Source organism: Amblyomma mixtum, chromosome 2 (assembly GCF_055824585.1).
Source record: "Amblyomma mixtum isolate Tamu chromosome 2, ASM5582458v1, whole genome shotgun sequence".
Taxonomy (NCBI): domain Eukaryota; kingdom Metazoa; phylum Arthropoda; class Arachnida; order Ixodida; family Ixodidae; genus Amblyomma; species Amblyomma mixtum.
In genome coordinates, this window is record NC_143013.1 from 36,405,310 (window position 1) to 36,426,251 (window position 20,942).

At 44.0% G+C, this 20,942-nt stretch overlaps 1 protein-coding gene across 1 annotated transcript; it reads left to right on the forward strand.

Moving 5' to 3' along the window:
* The first annotated feature begins 456 nt into the window (after positions 1 to 456).
* On the forward strand, positions 457 to 18,749 carry LOC149358985 (MFS-type transporter SLC18B1-like). Its single transcript, XM_089567599.1, has 13 exons — positions 457 to 699; positions 6,373 to 6,468; positions 7,820 to 7,893; positions 9,128 to 9,275; positions 10,242 to 10,310; positions 13,533 to 13,635; positions 14,343 to 14,491; positions 15,533 to 15,631; positions 16,033 to 16,121; positions 16,298 to 16,393; positions 16,477 to 16,551; positions 17,133 to 17,226; positions 18,091 to 18,749. The coding sequence occupies exons 1-13, from the start codon at positions 457 to 459 to the stop codon at positions 18,154 to 18,156; spliced, it is 1,401 nt and encodes a 466-aa protein (XP_089423725.1). The 3' UTR covers positions 18,157 to 18,749.
* The last annotated feature ends 2,193 nt before the right edge of the window (positions 18,750 to 20,942 follow it).

The window sequence follows — 20,942 nt, forward strand, 5'->3', positions numbered from 1 at the left end:
GAGGGGATTGCTGCAAGAATTGCGCTTTAAAACTCAGTAACCCTTCGGTACTGATTGCTGCAGGAGTAGATTGCCTATCGCCACTTTTCTTTTTAAATTCACGCATCTAGTGACGACTTCCATGGGTCGCTCAGAAGCCATACTCAAGGTCGACTCTTGCGCATGGGAGCACTTGCGGCCGAGCTTTGTTTTCATCTACGACTTCATGCGCGGCTAGAGCTTACTGAAGCACGTGTCACGGCCGCAAATAAAAGTCATGTGCCTGTAGACTAGAAATAAAACAAACGAAACCAAAACTCGACTCGCGGAGCGCTTCTATTTTGTGACAACCCTCTTTTCCAGATGGTTTTAACAGCTGGGAACAACAGCGGAGGAATTGGACGAACGACAGACATTGCCGCAAACCTGCGTAGCCTACTGTTGCGCGCAGTTAGATTTTCGCGCTAGTTACACACTATGGCGTTCGACCAGGAGGAGATTGCAAAAAATGGCCAGCCCCGTAAAGTAGAGAAGAGTCGCTCTTCAGTGAAGCACGAAAGCGCCCTTGACTCACGTAGCGAGCTCCGCAGAGAGTCGGTGCTTTCGATGAAGGAGTCGTGGCACTGGTTGAGAAGTAATTTATGGGTACTGCCACTGACGCTCACTCACATATGGCAGTCGGCGGGTCACTCTCTACTGCAGCCTTTCTTCCCGCCGTTGGTGAGTATCTTTTGGAATTTTACAATGAAATGATTTTTGCCGGTCTGTCGGCGTCAGCTTAGTCGTAGCGGCTCGGGATCACCGGACCTAAAGTTGGCTTGTGTCAACAAGCCGGCGGGGATTCAGTTAGCTCAGCCTTGCCCGCTCGGCGATATGTTTGCAAACCTACATGGTGCTGAGCAGTTTGCGTGGGGTGACGTGGCCGGGTGTAGATCTGGGGCCACTAGGGGAGCAGTATTTTGAAAATTTCTTCACGAATACTTCGTTGGTTTCGCATGCATATCTAGAAGAGGGGTCTAAGCTTTAAACGAAAAAAACCTTCTTCGGCAGGCACATGATTTAGTCAGTTTTATGTAAGAAACAGATCGGTTTAAAGACAATGAATGAAAAATCGATTAATTAACTAATAAATACATTTATTTCCTGCATAAGGTTCACGTCAACCGTCAAAATCCGTGGTCCTCAAATGATTTTAAGAGATCAGAAAATAGAAAAAAAAACGGCTTTATTGTGCAGCGAAACGTAAAACAAGTACAGATGCTTCGGATTTGCACTATGCACTGAGGGCACGTATTATGCTGCAATCCGCAATGCCAAACATGCCTTTTTTTTGGAAGAGGTCTCCCAAAATTCCTAACCGATAACACGAGGATGTTTTGAGAGGTAATAAACCCGCATGTTACATGTTCCGTTTCTTATGCTAATGCCGCGGGTGAGGAAGCAAGTGATGCTGAATGTACTGACAGATATTTAACAGCGCGTTCGTACCAATTTTAACACAACATACTGACTCATAATTGTCCCCTGTGCCTACTATACCATTACCAAAAGTGTCTCCCATTCAAATCACTCAGCATGCTATCTCGCCCATTGCTGACAAAATTAAAGTTTCATCGCCTACTGGACGGATGGCTTCAACTCAAGAAGGTTTAAAAACACCTAACACATTTTCGCAATATCATCTGTTAATATTGTTTTCACAGTCGCTTTCAACAGCAACTCTACTGGACCGGAAAGTGGGGAGGGTTATCTTGTCCACAAACAGGTAAAAAAGAATCTGCGCTGGATTGCAGTTACGTGTCCTTTTAAGCCGCGTACCATGCAAAATCATGAAAAACGTTATTTACTTTCATATAATAAACTTTATACACCCTAGCAGCTTTCGCGTCACTAAGAACGAGTTTCGTAAGAGTCTCTTTTGATAAACCCAACTTGCAATCTATACTGTGCGATGTCAGTGCACGCTAAAGTACCCTAGGTGGTCGATATTTCCGGAACTCTTCACTACGGCATCCCACATAGCTTGAGTCGCTTTGGGACGTTAAAACCCCCATAAACCAATAAACTCGCAATCTTTACCTACGACCAGCATGCCAATCTCGATCTCAACTAACTCGTAGTTGAAATAGTTTTAATATTCAGCGAATTTAATTCAGAAAGTGCCACCCTAGAGCTTATTATTAAAACTTACCAATGTAGTTTGCACATCATAGCGAGACTGTAGCGCAGCAGGGGACGAGGACACACGAAGAAGAAACAAACAACACGAGCGCTAACCTTCAACAAATTTGCACTCTAATTATTAAGTTGCATTTAAATATTAGATATTAAATTGAAACCTGATATTATGGAAAGATTAAAGAATACCCCCTTAACCGTTTTCACAACGTTCATGTTAAAGGGACAACAAATGAGAAGAAAGTAAGGTTAGACTGACAGGTAAGCACCGCAAGCAATGCTTTTAGATGCAAAACATTTGCTAAAAGCAAAGTGAAATTTGCGTCGCCATGCGAGGATCTGGAGAACTCCGGCTTTTAGCTGCCAACTGCAACCGTCACTGGGCAATCAACATCGAAATAGCAGCAAATAAGTGCGGCGAGTGTCGATAAAAATGCGAAGAGTCAATTAAAACAGCGCCAAAGAAAGGACGGAGAGAAAGGCTGGACGCAAAAGCAAGCGCTGAATCTTTCGCCTCCCATACACTCGGGTTTCGTGAGGCCGCTGTACGCAGCATGTTCGGACTGCAAGATCTCAACGGCTTTCCGCTCTGTTGCCTTGCTAGGCAGTGGGTGAAGCGGTTTCATTCTCACCTCAGGCGTCGAATCCGCTACTTTGTGCATTCTGTGACCGTCCTGAATTTTCAGACTGTCTCGTTACTTATTTTTGGTTTGTAGCGCTGCCTGCACAATTTTTGTACGCGCTGCCGACCTGCACTTGCACGTACGTCCTGACGGCTTACTAGACCGGCGGGCTACTTCGGTTTCCGGCCGCAGTTTTTGCATGCGCTGCTGACCTGCCGAGGTTGCGTCCTGACGGCTTACTATAGTCGGATACAACTTAAGTCTGCAGTGAAGCTCCGCCCACATTCAGCCTCCGCGCACAGGATTCCTCCACGACAAAGAAGTAGTCCGTTGCTCAAAACATTTCTTGTTACGTAAACAAGAAGCTTAGCACAAGAAAAAAAATATGAACTCTAGAATTCTGATACGTCGGTTGTTTGATATAGTCATACATTAAAAAATTGGTTTCGTTTACAGTTGCGATTGGCCAGCGGAGTAATACAAGACGCCGCGGACCGCGGCCCAGTGTTAGCAACTGCTGTTTTTATAAGTTGTATCCTACTATAGGCCGTCGGGCGGTTTCCGGCCGCGCTTCAAGCCCTTAGAAGCGGCGCCTCTGATTGGTCGGATAGCTCCACCGCAAATGAGCATAAGCAAATGGCATAACTGTGCTCATTTTCCGCGGATTGTTTGAATTGAAGGTTTCGCTACTAGCATTTGCGATTTTTTCAACAACGCCGCCATGTTTGCCGGCTGAAAAAAAATTGGTTGTGTTTCCGACGAATAATCTAGCCATCTTGCTTAGTTTGATGTCATTTTTGGTTCCTTTAACAACCACAGCTCAAGCGCTCTCCCACCAAAATCCAGTGCTATGCAAGGATCTGGGCACGGCCCGCTCCTCTTATTGTGTATATTAGCGATCTAACTTTACAAGCAGTGTGTCGTATTCGTGTTTTCGTTGATGACTGCAATTTATCGTGCGGTTACTAAAATGCCTGATCACATGTCCCACCAAAACGACCCTAATCACGTCAAAAAATGATATGGCCTATGATAATTGTCGCTAAACCCCAACAAATGCAAATTAGTCCCGTTTCTATTTCAACACAGCCCCCTTAATTTTCATACGCAATTGATTAATCATCTGCAGAAAACAGCCAGTCTTACAAATACCTTAGCATCACCCTCAACAGCGATTTTTCCTGGCGTGCACACATCACCAACATGATATCATCTGCAAACAAACCTTTAGGATACATGAACCGTCAGCTTCGTCATGCGCCCCAAAACGTGAAGCTTCTGGCCTACAAAGCACTTATTAGACCTAAACTTCAGCACGCCAGTCCAATCATTAACCTACGCCAAATATAACCAAACAAATGCACTCAAATCAGTACAAAACCGCGCCAATCCTTCTGGTAATTCTGATTATTCGTATACACTCAGTGTTTCTTAAACGAAGACATATTCCGGTCTTGAAAGCTGCAGTCGCATCGCCAGCCATTATTTGCTGTAATTTCTTTTTCCGAACCTCTTGCAATCATACCTTACCATCTCTCTTCGAGTTTGGACAGCGACATAAACCAGGATCGGGAAATAAATGTTTTCTCTCACTCTCTCTCAATCAGACTCCACACATGGCTCATTCGAACCATGTATCTCACCGCATTGGGCATTCACTTCTGATTGCCTGGCCTCTTTACTATGGGCACCCTGTCACCATGTATATTGTGGTGGTAAATAAATAAATATCAAATATCAAATATCTTTCTTGCTTGTGCTACAAAATTTTTTACGTTCTTTTTAGCCTAAAATGACAGTGGACTGCAATGCCCTTTCCCACAACATCACTGCCATCACGTGCACTTCTGCATTTGTTACTAGCGGAGTCACATATGTACCTACGGAATGACTTCAAATGTTCTTATTGATCAATATGTAACTTACCCTAGTGTTATACCACCTCAATCGAGTCTTTAAGAAGGATAAAGTGAACTGAAGTCCCGGGAGATCATTTTCAGCGATGAAAATCTTCCGGAGCGTTCATACCACGCTTTCCCCCACTCTCGCGCGAAACCTTTTGGTATAGTTTAGAATAACTTCTATTTGGGCTAGATGGTTCTTTGTACTCGAAAATGGAAAAACAGTAGCGCCGAAACTCACACACACAGCTCAAGAACGACGTAGGACAAGCGCTCACTTCATCTTACTTTGATCTCTGAAAGGCGAACAAATATACAAAAACGTAGGCATGCGCAGAAAGTAACCTCATGTGCAATCAACAGAACCGTTCAGGATATGAAATTTCAGTTTTAAAAAGGTTCACAGAAAGGCAGGAGCGGTGATAGTAAGGCACGGGAGGTTTTGGAGGCGTACCACATAAGAAAAAAAGGAAAAAGTTGTGTCAGCAATACTTCTGTGAACCTTTTTAAAACTGAAATTTTATATCTTGATCGGTTCTGTTGACTGCACATGAGGTCACTTTCTGCGCGTGCCTACGTTTTTGTACATTTGCTCGCTTTTCAGAAATTGAAGTCAGATGAAGTGAGCGCTTGTCCTAGGTCGTTCTTGAGCTGTGTGTATGTTTTTCGGTGCTACTGTTTTTCCATTTTTGAGAAACCTTTTGGCATCACTATATGTAGCGCATAGTAATGAAGCTAAGAAAAACGCTGCACCACTGCTGCAGCCTGAAACCTATAACGTCCATTTCTTGATGCCAAAACCAGCACGCTATTACAATAAACAAGAAAGAAGCCGTGCCAACACATGCTCACCGGGATAAACGCTGAGAATGCTGCGAAGGCAGGTGGGCAGAGCGCGTGGTGCATATCCCAGCCACGGGGAAAGGTACGCGCACTGCACTGTGCAATTCACATTCATGCCAACGCATAAATGCTCACGCACGAGAGGCGTTAGAGGTCACTGAAACACAGTCCTGTCATCAAAATGCACTGACATGTGACCTAGTAAAATTCTTCAGGCCTATTGTGTTCAGGTGTTGCGTTTCAGCACCACATTCTGCGGCAGCACATCAGCCTCGATTACTTTCGATACCCCGACCACAAGCGCAATTGCATCCTGAAAAGCCGTTCAAAAAAATTGGCAGTGGTTTAGCTCTGGTTAAACCTGGAGGACTGCGAAAGCAACGAGGAGAGAGAGAGAGAGAGAGAGAGAGGCGATGGAGAGAGCGCGGCAGCGGCGGCAGCCTCGGCACGCTAGCTATGTACCGCTACTGAACATGCGCAACTGGCGAGCGCGGCGCCGGAACCTCTGAGTCGCGGTGGCGCGATAGCTGTGCGCCGTGTGACGCCACTGCTCCTCGCGCATATGCAGTATGGCCTTTCGTCAGCTCCGTGAAATGGCTAGGTGACTCGCGTAGTGTTTGTTGCTTTTGCAACAAAATCTATCATTTAAAGGAATTATATTCCAGTACTTTTGGCCATATACTTGCAAATATGGCTTAGGCTGCATATATATGTTGTTACTGCCAGGAAATCAGTAAACGTGGACGGAAGAATGAACTTTCAATACTAACTTCTCCTGGGATATTGCTTTCAATTCATGATGCGTCAGTGTCACCAGCATGTGCATAACGCTGTCGTGGTATTTTTAGGCAACAGCGAAAGGAATACCTGCTTGGAAATACGGCTTCACGTTTTCTGCGTTCAAGATTGCCATGGTGGCCGGATCAATAATTTCAGAAAGACTGGTACGCGTTCCCGTTCTTTGCTTTTATCCCCTAATCTAGAAGTTAACGCAACGCCTAACATACACCTTCCGTGTTGTGCAAGCAAAGCATAGTGTGGTAGCCGTGGAAGTTGACTCGTGCCAGCCAGTAAACCGCTTGCGTGTTTTTCTGGGTAGGTTGATTGCCGTTATTGGCTTATGAAGCTTTAGTGAAGGTACCAACTTACAAACGTCGCCCATAGCAGACCGCAAGTGCCACTGACATCACGCAAACGACACGAGCCAAGTGCAATCGGAATAACTTCGAGGGCGCTCCCAACTGGCTGCCAAAAACAGATACGCTGCCTTAGATGTAACGCCCCACAGAAGGAACAACCACCTCTAGCATCACGCTAGGCTGGCGTTATATTAAGTTGTGCCGGAAAAAAAAAGCGAAAATCGAGTCTAAAAACTGTCATTAATTTCTATTGCTTCAGCTTCTTAACAATTCGAATCCGAAATAGCTAAGGAAAACATTTTTTAAATTAGCCGCTTTCTCAATTCTTTTTTTTTTGTAACAGCGTTGGCGGACTATGACTGAATTGTAAGAACCATATCCACTGCTAAGAGGAGCGATATTCGCAACTACCGAATGAAAAGTCCAACATATTAGGAACCGTCAGTACATAAACATAATTATCGCTCTCTGTCCTAAGTTTGCTCTGAATACATGGTGCTTAGTTTTCCTTCTTCCTGTAGTAGTTACGGCCGCTTACATGTTCCTACTTCGCAGGCAAGCATTCTTCTGCTGAAAAAAAAAAAAAAAACTAACCTTACTTCATAGTAGGCGTGCTTGATCATATGTAAACAGTTACCGGGGCCGGTATTATATTGCTTTTCGTACATGATTATCGTTTGCAATAGACCACCACATAGCTGTTGTCCCTTTTTTGACAAAGAGGGAAAGAGGGGTCACAAAACGTTAAAAGCCACTTGAAATATCCAAAAATAATCACACGTAGAAGACTTTATTTGCGATTTCGTCTCTCAAATTTTCATGATGCTTAGTTCAGTAAAGTAATAAAATCAGTGGTCGAACTCCCAGGTGCTAAACTTTTCCGCGTACTCGGCAGATTTCATTTGTCTGGTTCGACTATACTGCCGGGTTAACATTGAAAGCAAATGTATTTCTTACAAGCTGGCATAACCTGAACAGCCAAGGAGCTTTTTTCTTTCGAAGCCCGTTCCATTCGTGCTATTAACCATGAGGAGCAAACTCCACAAGCTTCCTTGCACTTAAAAAGCGGAAAGGAGTGCAGTTAGGAGAATCTGCCTACGGTGGTAAGAATGCAAAACGCGTTTAACCGTTCCCCTTTTTCTTTGACACAATGAAGATAGCATGGACATCAGCAAAGACTGTGTACTTTATCGGGCTCACCGGGTTCTTCCTGGCCTGCATGAGCTTGTCGTGAGTATTAAAACCTGCCCATAAAGCCATTCGTACGAAATGTGTTTATCTCTTTGGTATTTGTTGTGCTGCCAAAATCTGTAATGCTCTAAGGCGCTGAACAAACAGCAGCTACCAAAAACTAATGTGATGAACGAGTCCACAATGCTGCGGATTATAAGAACAGTTTGTGACTGGTTTCTCGCGTAGCGACAAATCAGGTACGACAGCTTATGCGTCTAATTCATATATAGTTCTATATCGACGTCAGCGCGGAGGGCTGAGCCGCTGATACACTGACGAGAGCTGATTCTTCCAAAACTATGCTAACTTGTCGCAAGACAGGGCATATTAATTGAGAAAGATAAGTCCCTAAGCCATATACATGACGTCGACTATCATGTATGAATATGCGGTCGAATTCCAAGCTGTTCGGACGTATGAACCACATCATTTAAAAGGCCTCTGCTGAGATCATGGCATTCTTTCCAAGCGTCGTATGATGTTCGTGATAAGCCTTCACGCCTGCTATGCATGCCGTAGTTCAATTTCCAGCGTTAGAGGGACATTTCAAGGAATTTTGGACAACACACTTATAGTGTAACTATGCCTAATGGCATATATCACGTTATGTTCTGCAGCCACTTGGTAATTTTCTTTGTTTCTTACGCTACGGATGACGTCAAACGCTATTTTTTATGTTCAAAGCCATACGCCACGCGGCGACAGCCAAGAAAATTGAAGCGCTAGTCCTGAGTTTCTGGTACTGAGAGGATAAAGAAGTTTTCATTTCGTTTTTTCTAGCGCCTTCACCGTAATCTTCTCGCCCGTAATCCTGAAAATGAAGGTACTGCAGATTGTGACACGCCTACCATATCTGCTTCGCTTCTGTTGACCGCATACCACAGATGTTATTTATCATGAGGGCCACCACGATGGTTCAGTGATTATGGTGCTCGGCTGCTTACCCGCGCTGGTTCGACCCCGGCCGCGCGATCGCATTTCGGTGGATCCACAATTCTAGAAGCTGATGTACTGTGCAATGTCAGTGTACATAACGAACTCCATGAGGTCTAAATTACTCGGAGCCCGACACTACGGCGCCCCCATAGCCTGAGTCGCTTTGGGACGCTAGACCCCATAAACCATAAACTATACACCATGAAGTGCGCTACAAAGCAGGACGTTATACGCCTCTGCTTTATGTCATTCTGTAATTTGGGCCTCTGCAATTCTTGTTCTCTTTCGTTCACAGCCTACTCTACTGGTGCCCCACTGCAGAGACGCTTTTAAGTGGGTCCATAGCAGCAGCACTTCTGGCAGGCCTCACGGAAGGCTTGTATTACGTCACACTGTATGGAACATGCACGTCGAACTTCCTCCACAATGCAGGAGTAATAATTGTGAGTCTACATTTCTTATTGCATTTAATCTAAGGCAGACTTTGTATGTGGCACATAAACAAGACAGACTGGAAGTGTTCGAATTCACCCTCTGCGCTAAAGTAATTTTTCACTCTTCCATATTTGATATGGGTCCACGAGGGACAAGTCATTTTGGTTGTGCATCCCATGAATGTCCGAAGAGGCTATTGCTTCAGGAGAAAATATGGAGTAGCTTCTTTGTTGACAAAGTAAATTAACATGCACTGAGTGTACCACGTTACTTTCGGACTTGTAAGGCGCCGCACCAGAACGAAGGGAATGTGAACAGACGTTTCCTGCAGATCGCTAAGATCAGACTGCATAGCGGCAATCTTTTTTAATTATTGGCATTTTATGGCGCGAGCATGAAAACCAGAGTTTCCTAGGAAAGCAGCGAAGCGTGTTTGTAAGTGTGCTTCGACGGAAAGCAGCAGAATGAAGTTCAGAAATGACATTCAGGGATATATTACGGATGATAATATACTGGACGAGCTGTAGGTTCTTCAGAACCACAATTTCTGCCTGCACATTTGATTGTCACATTTGTGCTGGCGGAATAGCGTATTGAAACATTTGGACAAGCTTAAATGGCCTATACATGGCAATTAATTAACTACGACAGCACTAATGACCTGCCATCGGTTACGTGCCCAAATGTGTTGTGCAGAAGAACCGCAGTATACTTTGCAATTTGGGTTAATTTGACAACAGTAGCCTGGCCAAAATAAATGGTTTATACCAAAAGTATAACGGCTGTTTAAAGCTATGGAAACCCGCAAAATTCTGATATTTCCATGAACATTGAAAGAAAACTTGACGTAACAATATTAATCAGTTCTTGTATCTTATTTTTCTTTTCGTTTCTAATCTTTTGTTGAACACATCATTAAAATGCTCAGTAGACATGCAATGTTACTTAATTATTCTTTCTGGTTTTCTTCAAAGGGTATAATGGACTCCATGTTTGGAATTGGTAGCATGCTTGGTTCTGTAATAGGTGGTGCGCTCATTGACGTAAGTATTATTTTGCGTACAACTTGGTTAAGGGAACTTCTTTCCTAGAAATCCAAGGGAAAGAAAGGTTACCCATTCTACACTGACCTTCTAAATGCCGTTGAAACAAATGTCATTCCACTCAACTGCCAGTATTGTGGTGCTAAATGAGTTTTTTTCGAAGGCATTCCTTCAAATACCACTCGTGTCGACGGGAAACCTCGGAGGCATCCCATACTTTCAAACACATTCGATACGCGGTCACATGTATCTTCGTGTGCGGTATCGTCACAATGTAATTTTCTAAATGATGACATGAAAACAAGTATCAACATTTACTCCTGAAAGTACATAATTAATCGGAAAAGAGTACGTAAGTGTTTTTACTTCAAAAAATTTTAACGCACATTACATGCAACAGTTCTTTTTTTATTTGCTGCTCCCTTTGTTTCCGCTTCGGCAATCTTGAATCTCGTCAGTTTAAGCTTCTGCATCCTCAGTTTCGGAGTAAAATGCAGTTAAGCAGTTATCCTCAAAGCCGACGGTAAGGCGTCACCTAGGACGCTTTTTCCAGCTCGGTTTATAATCGCGAAACAGCAGATATCTGTGACACACAAAATGAGCGAACAGACAAAAGCGGAACTTGATGGCAGGAGTGTGACAGTGAAATGAAGAGTGAATGTTGAAGTCTCCAGCTGCTTCGGGAAACCGTCGCGGAGCGTTGTGCAACGCCGTCTAGTCCGACTACCATTCGGAGTCCCGAATTCCATTCGACTCAAATGTCGTTCAACGTCATGGTATGGCATGCTGAGATGCGAAGAGTAAGCTGTATGTTGCAGCATTTTTTTTTGTTTAGGATATACAGCGGGCAGTAAAACACAACTGAAATACCGTTTGTTGATTCAACTTTTTTACGGTGTGCCAGAAAATGTCCAGTATGGAACTTATTTATTTATTTATTTATTTATTTATTTATTTACTTATTTATTTATTTATTTATTTATTTATTTATTTATTTATTTATTTATTTATTTATTTATTTATTTATTTATTTATTTATTACCTCGAAGGCTCCGGTTGTGGGGCATTACATGAGGGATGGGCGGATTACATGCAGATTATATAAAGATTACAGAGTATATAAAGATTACAGGATACATAAAGATTACTGATTACATAAGGATGGCTTCAATCTTTTTCTTGAAGTCGATGCAGTTGACGATGTGTACGGCTTCCGGCGGCAGATCGTTCCAGTCCCGAGATGATATGACAAAAAAAGAACGGAAATGAGATGTAGTTCTTGCAGCGGGTGGGTATACGGTCTTGATGTGGTTGCTGCGGCTAGAAGGACGATTAGCTGTTGATGAGCTGTTGAATTATGAGATTTTTGAGTCATAGAGAAGAATTAGATAATTCCTTGCCCAAGTATGCGCTTATGCGTGTTGATTGGACTGTTACAAGCGCGAATAAGTGTGTAACAGTGCTTTGGCGCCTGCTGAAAGGCACGTGAGTCCACTTCCTACTTTCTGAGCTCCATGGTAAAGCATGCTTAAACTCTCTTCACCTCTTTAACAGCTGCAGAAGAGGAGAGAACTTATATGACTTTGAACATACTGTCAGTTATCCGTACAGAACACAGCGTTCATTTTGTTCGCTTTTCCCTTCTCTCTTATTGCTCTTTTCCCGTCTTCTGCTATTGTTCTAGATTTCCTTTTCTTATTATGCCTGCTACTTACTATTTTGAACCAGGAAACTGCTTTTGTAGCTGTACAGGGTCGGGCCACCCTACATCATTATCATCACCATAGATGATAAAGAGCGTTTCACAACCCTAAACCTCCTGCAAAAGCTGCTGCGACCGCGGTTTCATTGTCCGACACATTGTGCAAATTTTTCTTTGTCTGGTCTGAGGAGAATAAGGAGGGCTTTCTTCACGGTTTCCAGTTTTCCTGCAGGTAGCATATATTCATACGCGAAGTAATGCGTATTTCAGGGATCGTTGTGCAGAGCTCCAATGGTTTTATTTTACTATGTGTTCTCACGATGGCTTCCACTTCACAGCCGACGTTCGTTCTTGTTTGTGAAATTTGGTGAAGGCCGCTTTCGTGCTCTGTACAGCGATGTACTTGCGCGCACTGGAGTGTAAGGCAGGGTTGAATAGACATCTATTCGGGAGGAAATACTGCATTTAGCTCGGTATAGAGCAGCTATACGCGTTTCATACGACTTCCGGAAGGCACTTCATGCAGCGTCAAATGTTTCAGCTATACTCGCAGAAACAAAATCCATTTGATTTTTTGTTCAGCAAGCTCACAGCTGCATTCTTTTAAATGACGATATTTCTCTACATGTAGTCTCGCTATGCGTCTCAATACCTGCTATTTCGAAACGCTGCTGTCAGCGACGACGTCGGACCAGCACATGAATACCAGTGGGCACAGCCGGTGTATCCATAACGCAAGCTATAGTCATGACACGCGCAGCATGCATGCAGCTTGGAGACACCCACGTTAGCCAGGCTGAACGTTCCCTCTGTACTCCTCGGAACTCCTTGGCACGGATGTAGAATGCATACCTCGTATAAACAAACTTTGGGTCCGAAATAACAAGCTTCTCGCGCATGAAACGTTTGGTGACAGGCTTAGGCTCCCCGATTCATGAATTGTGTTAGTCCTGCGTAAGTGACTTTCCCTATCCGAGTATTCCTTCATCGAGATAATCGAGAATCCTCCATCCCTCCTAAGAGAGAACAGCTTTGAGAGTTCTGCCTCTTGTTTGCTAGCTTTAGATCCAGCTCTCACCCTAGAGTAAAAAATGAATTTTGAGACAGGGTACAGAAAAAGTATTGAGGACCAGTTTCGATGGCCTGCGTCTTTCAAAGAACGCGTTTCGTTACCGCTTTTTGGCTTCCTCGTAGAATACAGTTTGTGTGAGATGGTGTATTCTTGAATTGTTAAGGTTTCTCCTGTTAATTTAGTAGTTTTTACCCAATTCATTTGGCGTATATGAAACAGTTCAACAGCAATTCCTCTAAAGGCGACGTGATATCACATCGACCTACAATAAGTGTCTAACTCATCGCCAAAGGCAAGGGTTTCTCCCATCAACAAAGTGCCTCAGGTTGTCTTATTCCACAACTTAGCTTGAGAAGGTGCTGCTTCTTATGCACTTGCATCACAGTCTGTCATCCAGCCCGTTTTCTTGTGTTTGAGGTATTATTGACAGATTAATTTTCTGTTCCAGCTATGGGCGTTTCCTCTGCCTTACTATGTGTTCGGCGCTCTGGTCATGTCTATGGTGCCGTACTTCATAGTGAAGGGTACGGCGCCACAAGGGAGGAAGGCAGGTGAGGTTTAGTCCTAAAGTCACAAGTTATATGTAGCTCTTTTTAATGTGTGAGCATTAGGTGACACACCACAAAAAAAAAAGCGGAGTGACGTCGTGTTGTGAAGTATCGATGAAATGTGCAGAGGAGGTTACCGGTGTGTGAAGTGATGTGGAGAGGAGGAAAATGAGCGTCCAATCAGAACTTGCTAAAGCGATGACGTGTCATGTGGAGTAGATGGACCAACTAGAGCGCTTAAATAAATTATATAGAGAGAAAGTGCTGTAGTGGTATGAGTGGAGAGGGGGAAATTTTGCCTCCGTAGTGTCAGTCACTGCCTTTGTGGATACACCGTAAGCACATTATTACTAACCAATACTTGGCCGCGTGGATCGCATTTACCGCTATGAATTCTTTTCTTTTACTATGAGTGCGTATCAAAGCAGTACTTTCCCGACACTTCCGCGTAATCTAGTAACAAGCGTTGTACAGCTTTACATGAAGGCAGAATATTAGATGCGCTCTAACCATGAAGCATGATGGAATAGGAGGGCATATCCGTAACCACTCCTGTTGATTCCGGCTTTAGAATGAAGGCAAACTTACTATTCTTTGTTCTATTAAACAAGAAAAGCTGTCCAATTGTGGTCGCTACGCAATCAGTAATGTTAACACATATGTCATATTTGCCTAAGACCGGCTGGTTGCAATGTCGCATGAAATTTCAGAACCAGTCCTTTCAAAGGACGCCAAAGCACCGTTCAGCTACTACAGACTACTGATTAATCCGCGTTTCATGGTCAACATGGGGTCTCTGACACTCACCTTCGTCATGTTCGGATTTTACGAACCTACTTTAGAGCCCTACGTCCGACAGGTGAGCATATACTATTTGAAATATCACTGCATTCAGTGCGAAGGCACCTCCCTTCTCTAAAGGTTGTTTTGTTTCTCTTCGTACTATTTAACTAGTTCGATTCGCTGATGACATCGCCATGCTAAGTCACTCAGGAGATCAACTGCCAGACGTGATCAATGAGTTATACAGGCAGAGTAGACCGGTGGGTCTAAGAATTAATATGCAGAAAACCAAACCAGTGTTAAATAGTCTCCGAAGAAAACAGCAGTTTACAATTGGTAGCGAGATGCCGCAAGTGGTAAGAGAATACGTCTACTAAGGGCAGGTAGTGTCCGCAGATCCGGATCACGAGAGTGAAGTAACAAGAAGAATAAGAATGGGATGGAGCGCATATGGGGGGCTCTCAGATAATGAAGGCTAGTTTACTAATATCCCTCAAAAGAAAAGTATATAACAGCTGTATGTTACCGGTAGTTACGTATGGAGCAGAAACGTGGAGGAAAATTATAGGTGTAACTTTGAGAGACCGGTAAAGGGCAGAGTGGGTCAGGGATCAAACACCTGTTAATAACATCATAGTCGAAATCAAGAGGAAGAAATGGGCTTGGGCATGGCATGTAATGCCAAAGAAAAATAGCCGATGGTCCTTGAGAGTAGTAAACTGGATCCCAAGGGAAGCGAAGCGTATCAGAGGACGGCAGAAGGTTATGTGGGCGGATGCGATGAAGAGGTTCGCGGGGATAGCGTGGCCGTAGTTGGCACAGGACAGGTTTAATTGGAAGGACATGGGAGAGGCCTTTGTCCTGCAGTGTGCGCAGTCAGGCTGATGATGATAATGAAGGCTGCTAACGCTTGTATTTTCATTTCTTTTTGTTTGGCCTCTGAGATGAACCTAAATATTTCTAAGAGCAGAAAACTTAACACTGATGTGTGTGTCAAGCAAAAAGAGAAATAAAACAATGAGAGTACGATCATACTCGACCATGACGCTGTTTCTTAGTTCGAAAATTTAGTAGCAATAATGTTGCTCGGAGTTTCTTTTCTCATCTTTTCTGTCAGTTCAACTTGAGCAGCACGGGAGTGGGTGCAATTTTCATGGCCACATTCGCTTCCTACTCATCTGGAGCTATTGTGGCTGCAATCGTCTGCCACCTCAAGGTATGTGGATCGTTGCACGATTGAGGAGTGGATCTTTTTGTCGCTTCTAAGACTCTAATACTCAATTTGTAGCCATTACTGACCAACGCTTGTGCCAACTGCAATCAGTAGTCGATGTCAGTTCCCTTATTTCAAAGTCCTAGTTCACGCCGTAGTTCTAATGGCAAAAGCCAGCGATGTCGAATTGGAAGACAACCATTTCGCATCCAAATTTATAGAAAGTCTTGCGAAGGAGAGTCGTTATTTTACCACCTCTGATTTCCGTACGTTGCGTATGTGTAAAAATCAGTCGGCACTTGGGATTTTCTTGCTGTACACAAAAGCATAAAATACAATTAGAGCAAAAAAAAATAAATCAACTGGGGTTACTGACCAGGGTACTTGGCTTTGATTTTTTTTAGCAAGATGCACTCGTCGAATTCGCCGCTGTTTGCCTCTCTGCCATTTCATTCTTCGTCGTTGGCCCGGCTCCATTCCTTCCATACGATCCGTGAGTGTCCAGTCCTACAAAGATCCGTGTGAAACTAACCACGAGTTCTGGGCAGCACGAGTGCGGTTTATTGGGTTCACATTTTTTACACAATGACAAAAGAATGCTTCGAAGTTTGTCAGAGACGTCTTAGTAAATAAATCGTGGTATGCGCGATGTGTTTTCTCCTCTTCCAGAGCTCTTTGGATGATTTATCTGTCTCAGGTTTGCGTCGGCTTCTCATGCGCTTTACTTTTCACATGCCCCTATTACAACGCCTACAACATCGCACTGTAAGTGAACTTCATTATTTGTGACTCGAACAGTGTTAGCAAGGCTAAAAAAATATGTAAAACACACTATTTTCTTATCACAGGGACTGCGGATACCCGGAGACAATAAAAACCAGCGCATTTGTTTCGAGCTGCGTAGTTCGGTTCCAAATGCTCGGGTGAGTACATTCCGGGAGCGGGGGAGGGGGCTAGGCGATGCAAGCAGGTAAGAGCGCTGCTCGGATAACTGAGAATTAAAGAGAAGGAAGAGAAAGGGTAAGCCCCCCCCCCCCCCCCCCCGCCCCCAGGATGTGGGCTTGATTCATGAAATGATCAAGTTACCGGACGCTAATCACAGCTTTGCATAGAAAAGCGAAAGCACGAACGAAAATAAATACATGCAACCATTTGCATTACATCCCACATTATATTTCAAGGAAACTATTGCGTTTGGAGACACAACTATAAACACTGTTGTGAGTATGCGAAGGCAGTCGAGCTGACCTGCCATTGCTCATAGGAAGGAACATTCCATTTCCACCTCTTGGTGCCAGGTATATCGTTCAGAGCTCACCTTTATCTTCTTGTCTGTCCCGTTTACTAGCGTGAAAATAAATCACCCCAGATGTGAAGAACTGCACTGATATGTTAGTTTGGATTGCAGCTTGCAAACCACTACTCTGCTGAAATAAATAAAGTCATTCTAATATATTTGACTGGAAACATGGCTTATGTTTTGGCTCTTCATTTTTTTTTTTAGAGCAATCGTTGCGCCACCAGTGGCCGGTTACGTTGTTGAAGCGGCCGGGTTTAGAAACGGAAGCATGGTGATGTTCGCTATTCTTCTCTCGTGGGTAAGCATAAATTCCGTAATTGAATGCTGTTGCTAAACTCGGCAAAAGAGGAAGTAGTAAATAAGTTGAAATTGCTGGATAAATCTTCACCTTCTAGCAGCCTAGCGAATTAAATTAAGACATCGCAATTCCTTTGATTCCAACACTCCAGCCTAATATGCTTCTAAGCAGCAAGGAACATGGCGGACGTTTGGGCTGTTTGGAGCCACATAATTCGAGGTACGCAGCTTGTCTGAACACGCTGTGCACCTCTTATCAAAGTAAAGGAAATACACCCGCTGCTTCATTACCGTTTTAGACTGCACGCCACGTTTCTATCATTTCTTCCGTTTCACTAAAGATATAACGTAATCATGCACCTGGGTAGCATTTAGGCACATTGGGAAAAACGTATCATTTAAACAAAACAGTAAAGCGGATTCTAAGCAAAGAATATTAAACTGGGAACCTTTTAGAGGGTAGTAAATTTGCAAAATCAACGGATGCTTCCCTCCTCCCCCCGCCCCCTCCTCCTTGCTTAGGAACTCAGCCACTTTTCTTTTTCGAGCATAAAATTATCGTACTACGCCATAGGATTTAAGGTCCCATTGTGTATAAGCTTTAAATAACCAGGTAAATAGTATATACACCGAGAATCAATTATTTAATGCAGAAAACGAAGTACAAGGTCATGTTCAAAATTAAAATAGGTTCATATAGGTGTCAATAAGTCAATATGTACTGACATTTATATGGATTGATCTTAATGTAAAATACGACCGTTTGCCTCGTTTTCTGCCGTACAGATCTGCTTTATATCCTTGATTTTAGGAGTCTTGAGTATTGGCTCTTGTGCACAGCGCATGTTTTTTTCTTCTCTTGCAGCTGCCCTTCACTTTCGGTCTCTGGATGGATGCACTGTGCAGAGGCAAGAAAAAACAGGATTCCTAACATGATAGAATATGTGGGACAAACAATGAAAATACGCTGACGGCCTTCGCGATGGCAGCCCAACTCGACTTGTCACCCAGAGAAAATGCTATCATCGACACCTGTTCCTAGCGGAAGCGCAGGGCAGTAACAACCTCCATGACACAAACAAACAGCATCACTGCCACTGAATGCCTTGCAAAATTTCCGATCACAATTTTTTCAAGGAATACTAGGGGTCGTAGTGCTGTTTTGTTTTACTGTTTGTAGAAATGAAGCTGTCCAAGGATTATAACGTTCTTTAATCGTCCCTGCTTGTAAGCGCAGCAGTACTAAGAGCTCCTGTTGCCGCCTTCATCTTCTAGCGCGTTGTCTGCACTTTGTGTGCCTGTTCTTCAGTACACGTACTTCCTGAAGCGCAGTTAGGAAGTCGGAGGAAGAGAAGTGTTGGAGCATGCACGTGCAAAAGCGAATGATTAGTAAGCCTAGGTCTCCGACATTACTCTGGACGTCAGGGAAACCCAGGAAACGTGCAGCGGAGTAAGGACCAGACCAAGAAGATCGAGCAGGGCGCGGCGTGGCGGTAGGAGTAGGGACCTGAGCGTCTTGTTACCCTGTAGAAGTACACACTAGCAACTGAAGTGCTCATGATAGGCGGCCATCTAAAGGATGCCGACAGAGTTTGCGAAAACAGTGGCAAGCCGCCAGACAGATAATAAGTAGCTACCACCTTTATTTAGGATATGAGTACCGCCGCGGTGGCTCAGTGGTTACGGTGCTCGGCTGCTGGCCCAAAAGACGCGGGTTCGATCCCGGCCGCGGCGGTCGAATTTCGACGGAGGCGAAATTCTAGAGGCCCGTGTACTGTGCGATGTCAGTGCACGTTAAAGAACCCCAGGTGGTCGAAATTTCCGGAGCCCTTCACTGCGGCGTCCCTCAAAGCCTCAGTCGCTTTGGGAAGTTAAACCCCAATAAAACCAAACCAAACCTAAAACAACTCTCAATTACGAGTCCCGAGAAAAATTAGAACAGAAGCCTGCGCGCCCTTTCGGTTACTGCCAGTACTTAGTAGAGTAGTTGCGCATTTCCTCAACAGATGGTAGCACTTTGACACTTGTTGATGTGATTGCAAATGAGTCTCAACACTGGAGACTTCGCTTATTAATCAAAGCCTCCATGTCTTAAAGAAATGAGTGTTCCCTTTTTGCTCCAGTTTTGTTAATTTGCCTGGGTACGGTAAAAAAATTCGAAACGACAAAAAAAATGTTTTCCTAGGCATACAGCAAAGTTGTTGAAAAGTGGCACTTTTTCTTTTCCTCGATCTCCATTTTGTTGACTGCACATAAATTAAAAACAACAGACTAGCAAAACTAGAATGTGTCTTCATTAAAACATCCAGCGAGAGCCGTGACTTCCTCTATCTGCACACCCTTCTTCTATTCTTTGCCTCTTCTCCTACTTTCGCTTCCTTTTTTCTTTCTTTCCGCATTTTTTTTTTGTCGTGCTGGCCTGCATTCAGTCTTCTACGTTTGTTCATTATAATTTTACTTCTTTCTTGTCTACCTCTTTTCCTTTATTCTCTACTTCGCGATCTTCGAATGTCTTGGCTACGTCTTCGATTCCTTCAACTCTCCTTATTTTTTCTTCTCTTTTACCCCTTCTTCGTTATATCGTTCTTGGCTTGGTCTACTTCATTTCTTCTTTCCCCTCGCCCTCTTCTTTCAGTTCTTGGCTCAGCTTTTGTCTTCTTCTTGGCTGCTTCTCTTCTTCATCTTTGGTTTGTTTTTGTTGCCGTCGCCTCTCCTTCCTCTTTTTAGCGTAGTTAGACTTGACTCTTGCTGTCTGGATTCCTACAACTACAGCTACAACAAGAAATTCTCATATATATTTTCCGTCCGTATTGCGCCGGAAGGACCCACTGTCAGTGGAATTCGGGGCTACCACCTGCTTCAAATATAAAAACGTGCAGGCAACGAGTATTCATGCTTCATTGTGCAACCTCTTGTTGACATGGAGCTGCCACTTCACTAGTCATGCTGTGGTATGTAAGTTTATATAGGGCAACTTATTTTTTATAGCTTCAACTAATTTTAACGCGATTGCGAAAAGGGTTCAGCAGAAAACCGGTCGTTGGGGACGGCGGCGCGGATGCAAAATCCCCTGAGAAGCAACCCAGGTGCAGGTCACGTGACCTAGGTCACGTGACCTTGCGACGTCACCTCAGCCTGCCCATCAATGTGTGAACCAAATGCCCATCGTGGCAGGTGGCAGTTAAATTAATAGAGAGCTGTAGCATAGCTTGATGCACAATCCGCTACCGTGATCCTCTTCCGCGGGCACCACTGGGTGCGCGCTGATTTTGTTTGGACGCGGCAGGCCCGACAGCAGCTGACGGGAATGTGGCGCCCTCTGGCGACCTGCGCACGCGCAGTGGTGCCTCGCGCAACCGGATCCCGGTAGCGAATAGCGGATCACGCTACGCTATAGCTCTCTAATGACTGGTCGCGAGAGGTTGTGCGGTAAGAGAAACCTGGGTCGCACCATGCAGCAATACAACGTACAGAATGGACAATAATGCTTATGTGGGCATTAACCCACTGAGGCTGCCGCGTGATACCCTTAAGCGGAGCTTAAGCGTCTCCTCCAGTTTTTCATAAAATGACTCCTAACATTCGCCCAATATCTATTTTGAAGTTAGCTTCTGGGCATGTTCGCCACTTGAAATTCGAGTCCTTGTACACTGAGGTGGCTAACAAAAATACTTAATAATCGACTTTAAAGTGTGTGTTGCAATAGCGAAATTGAAA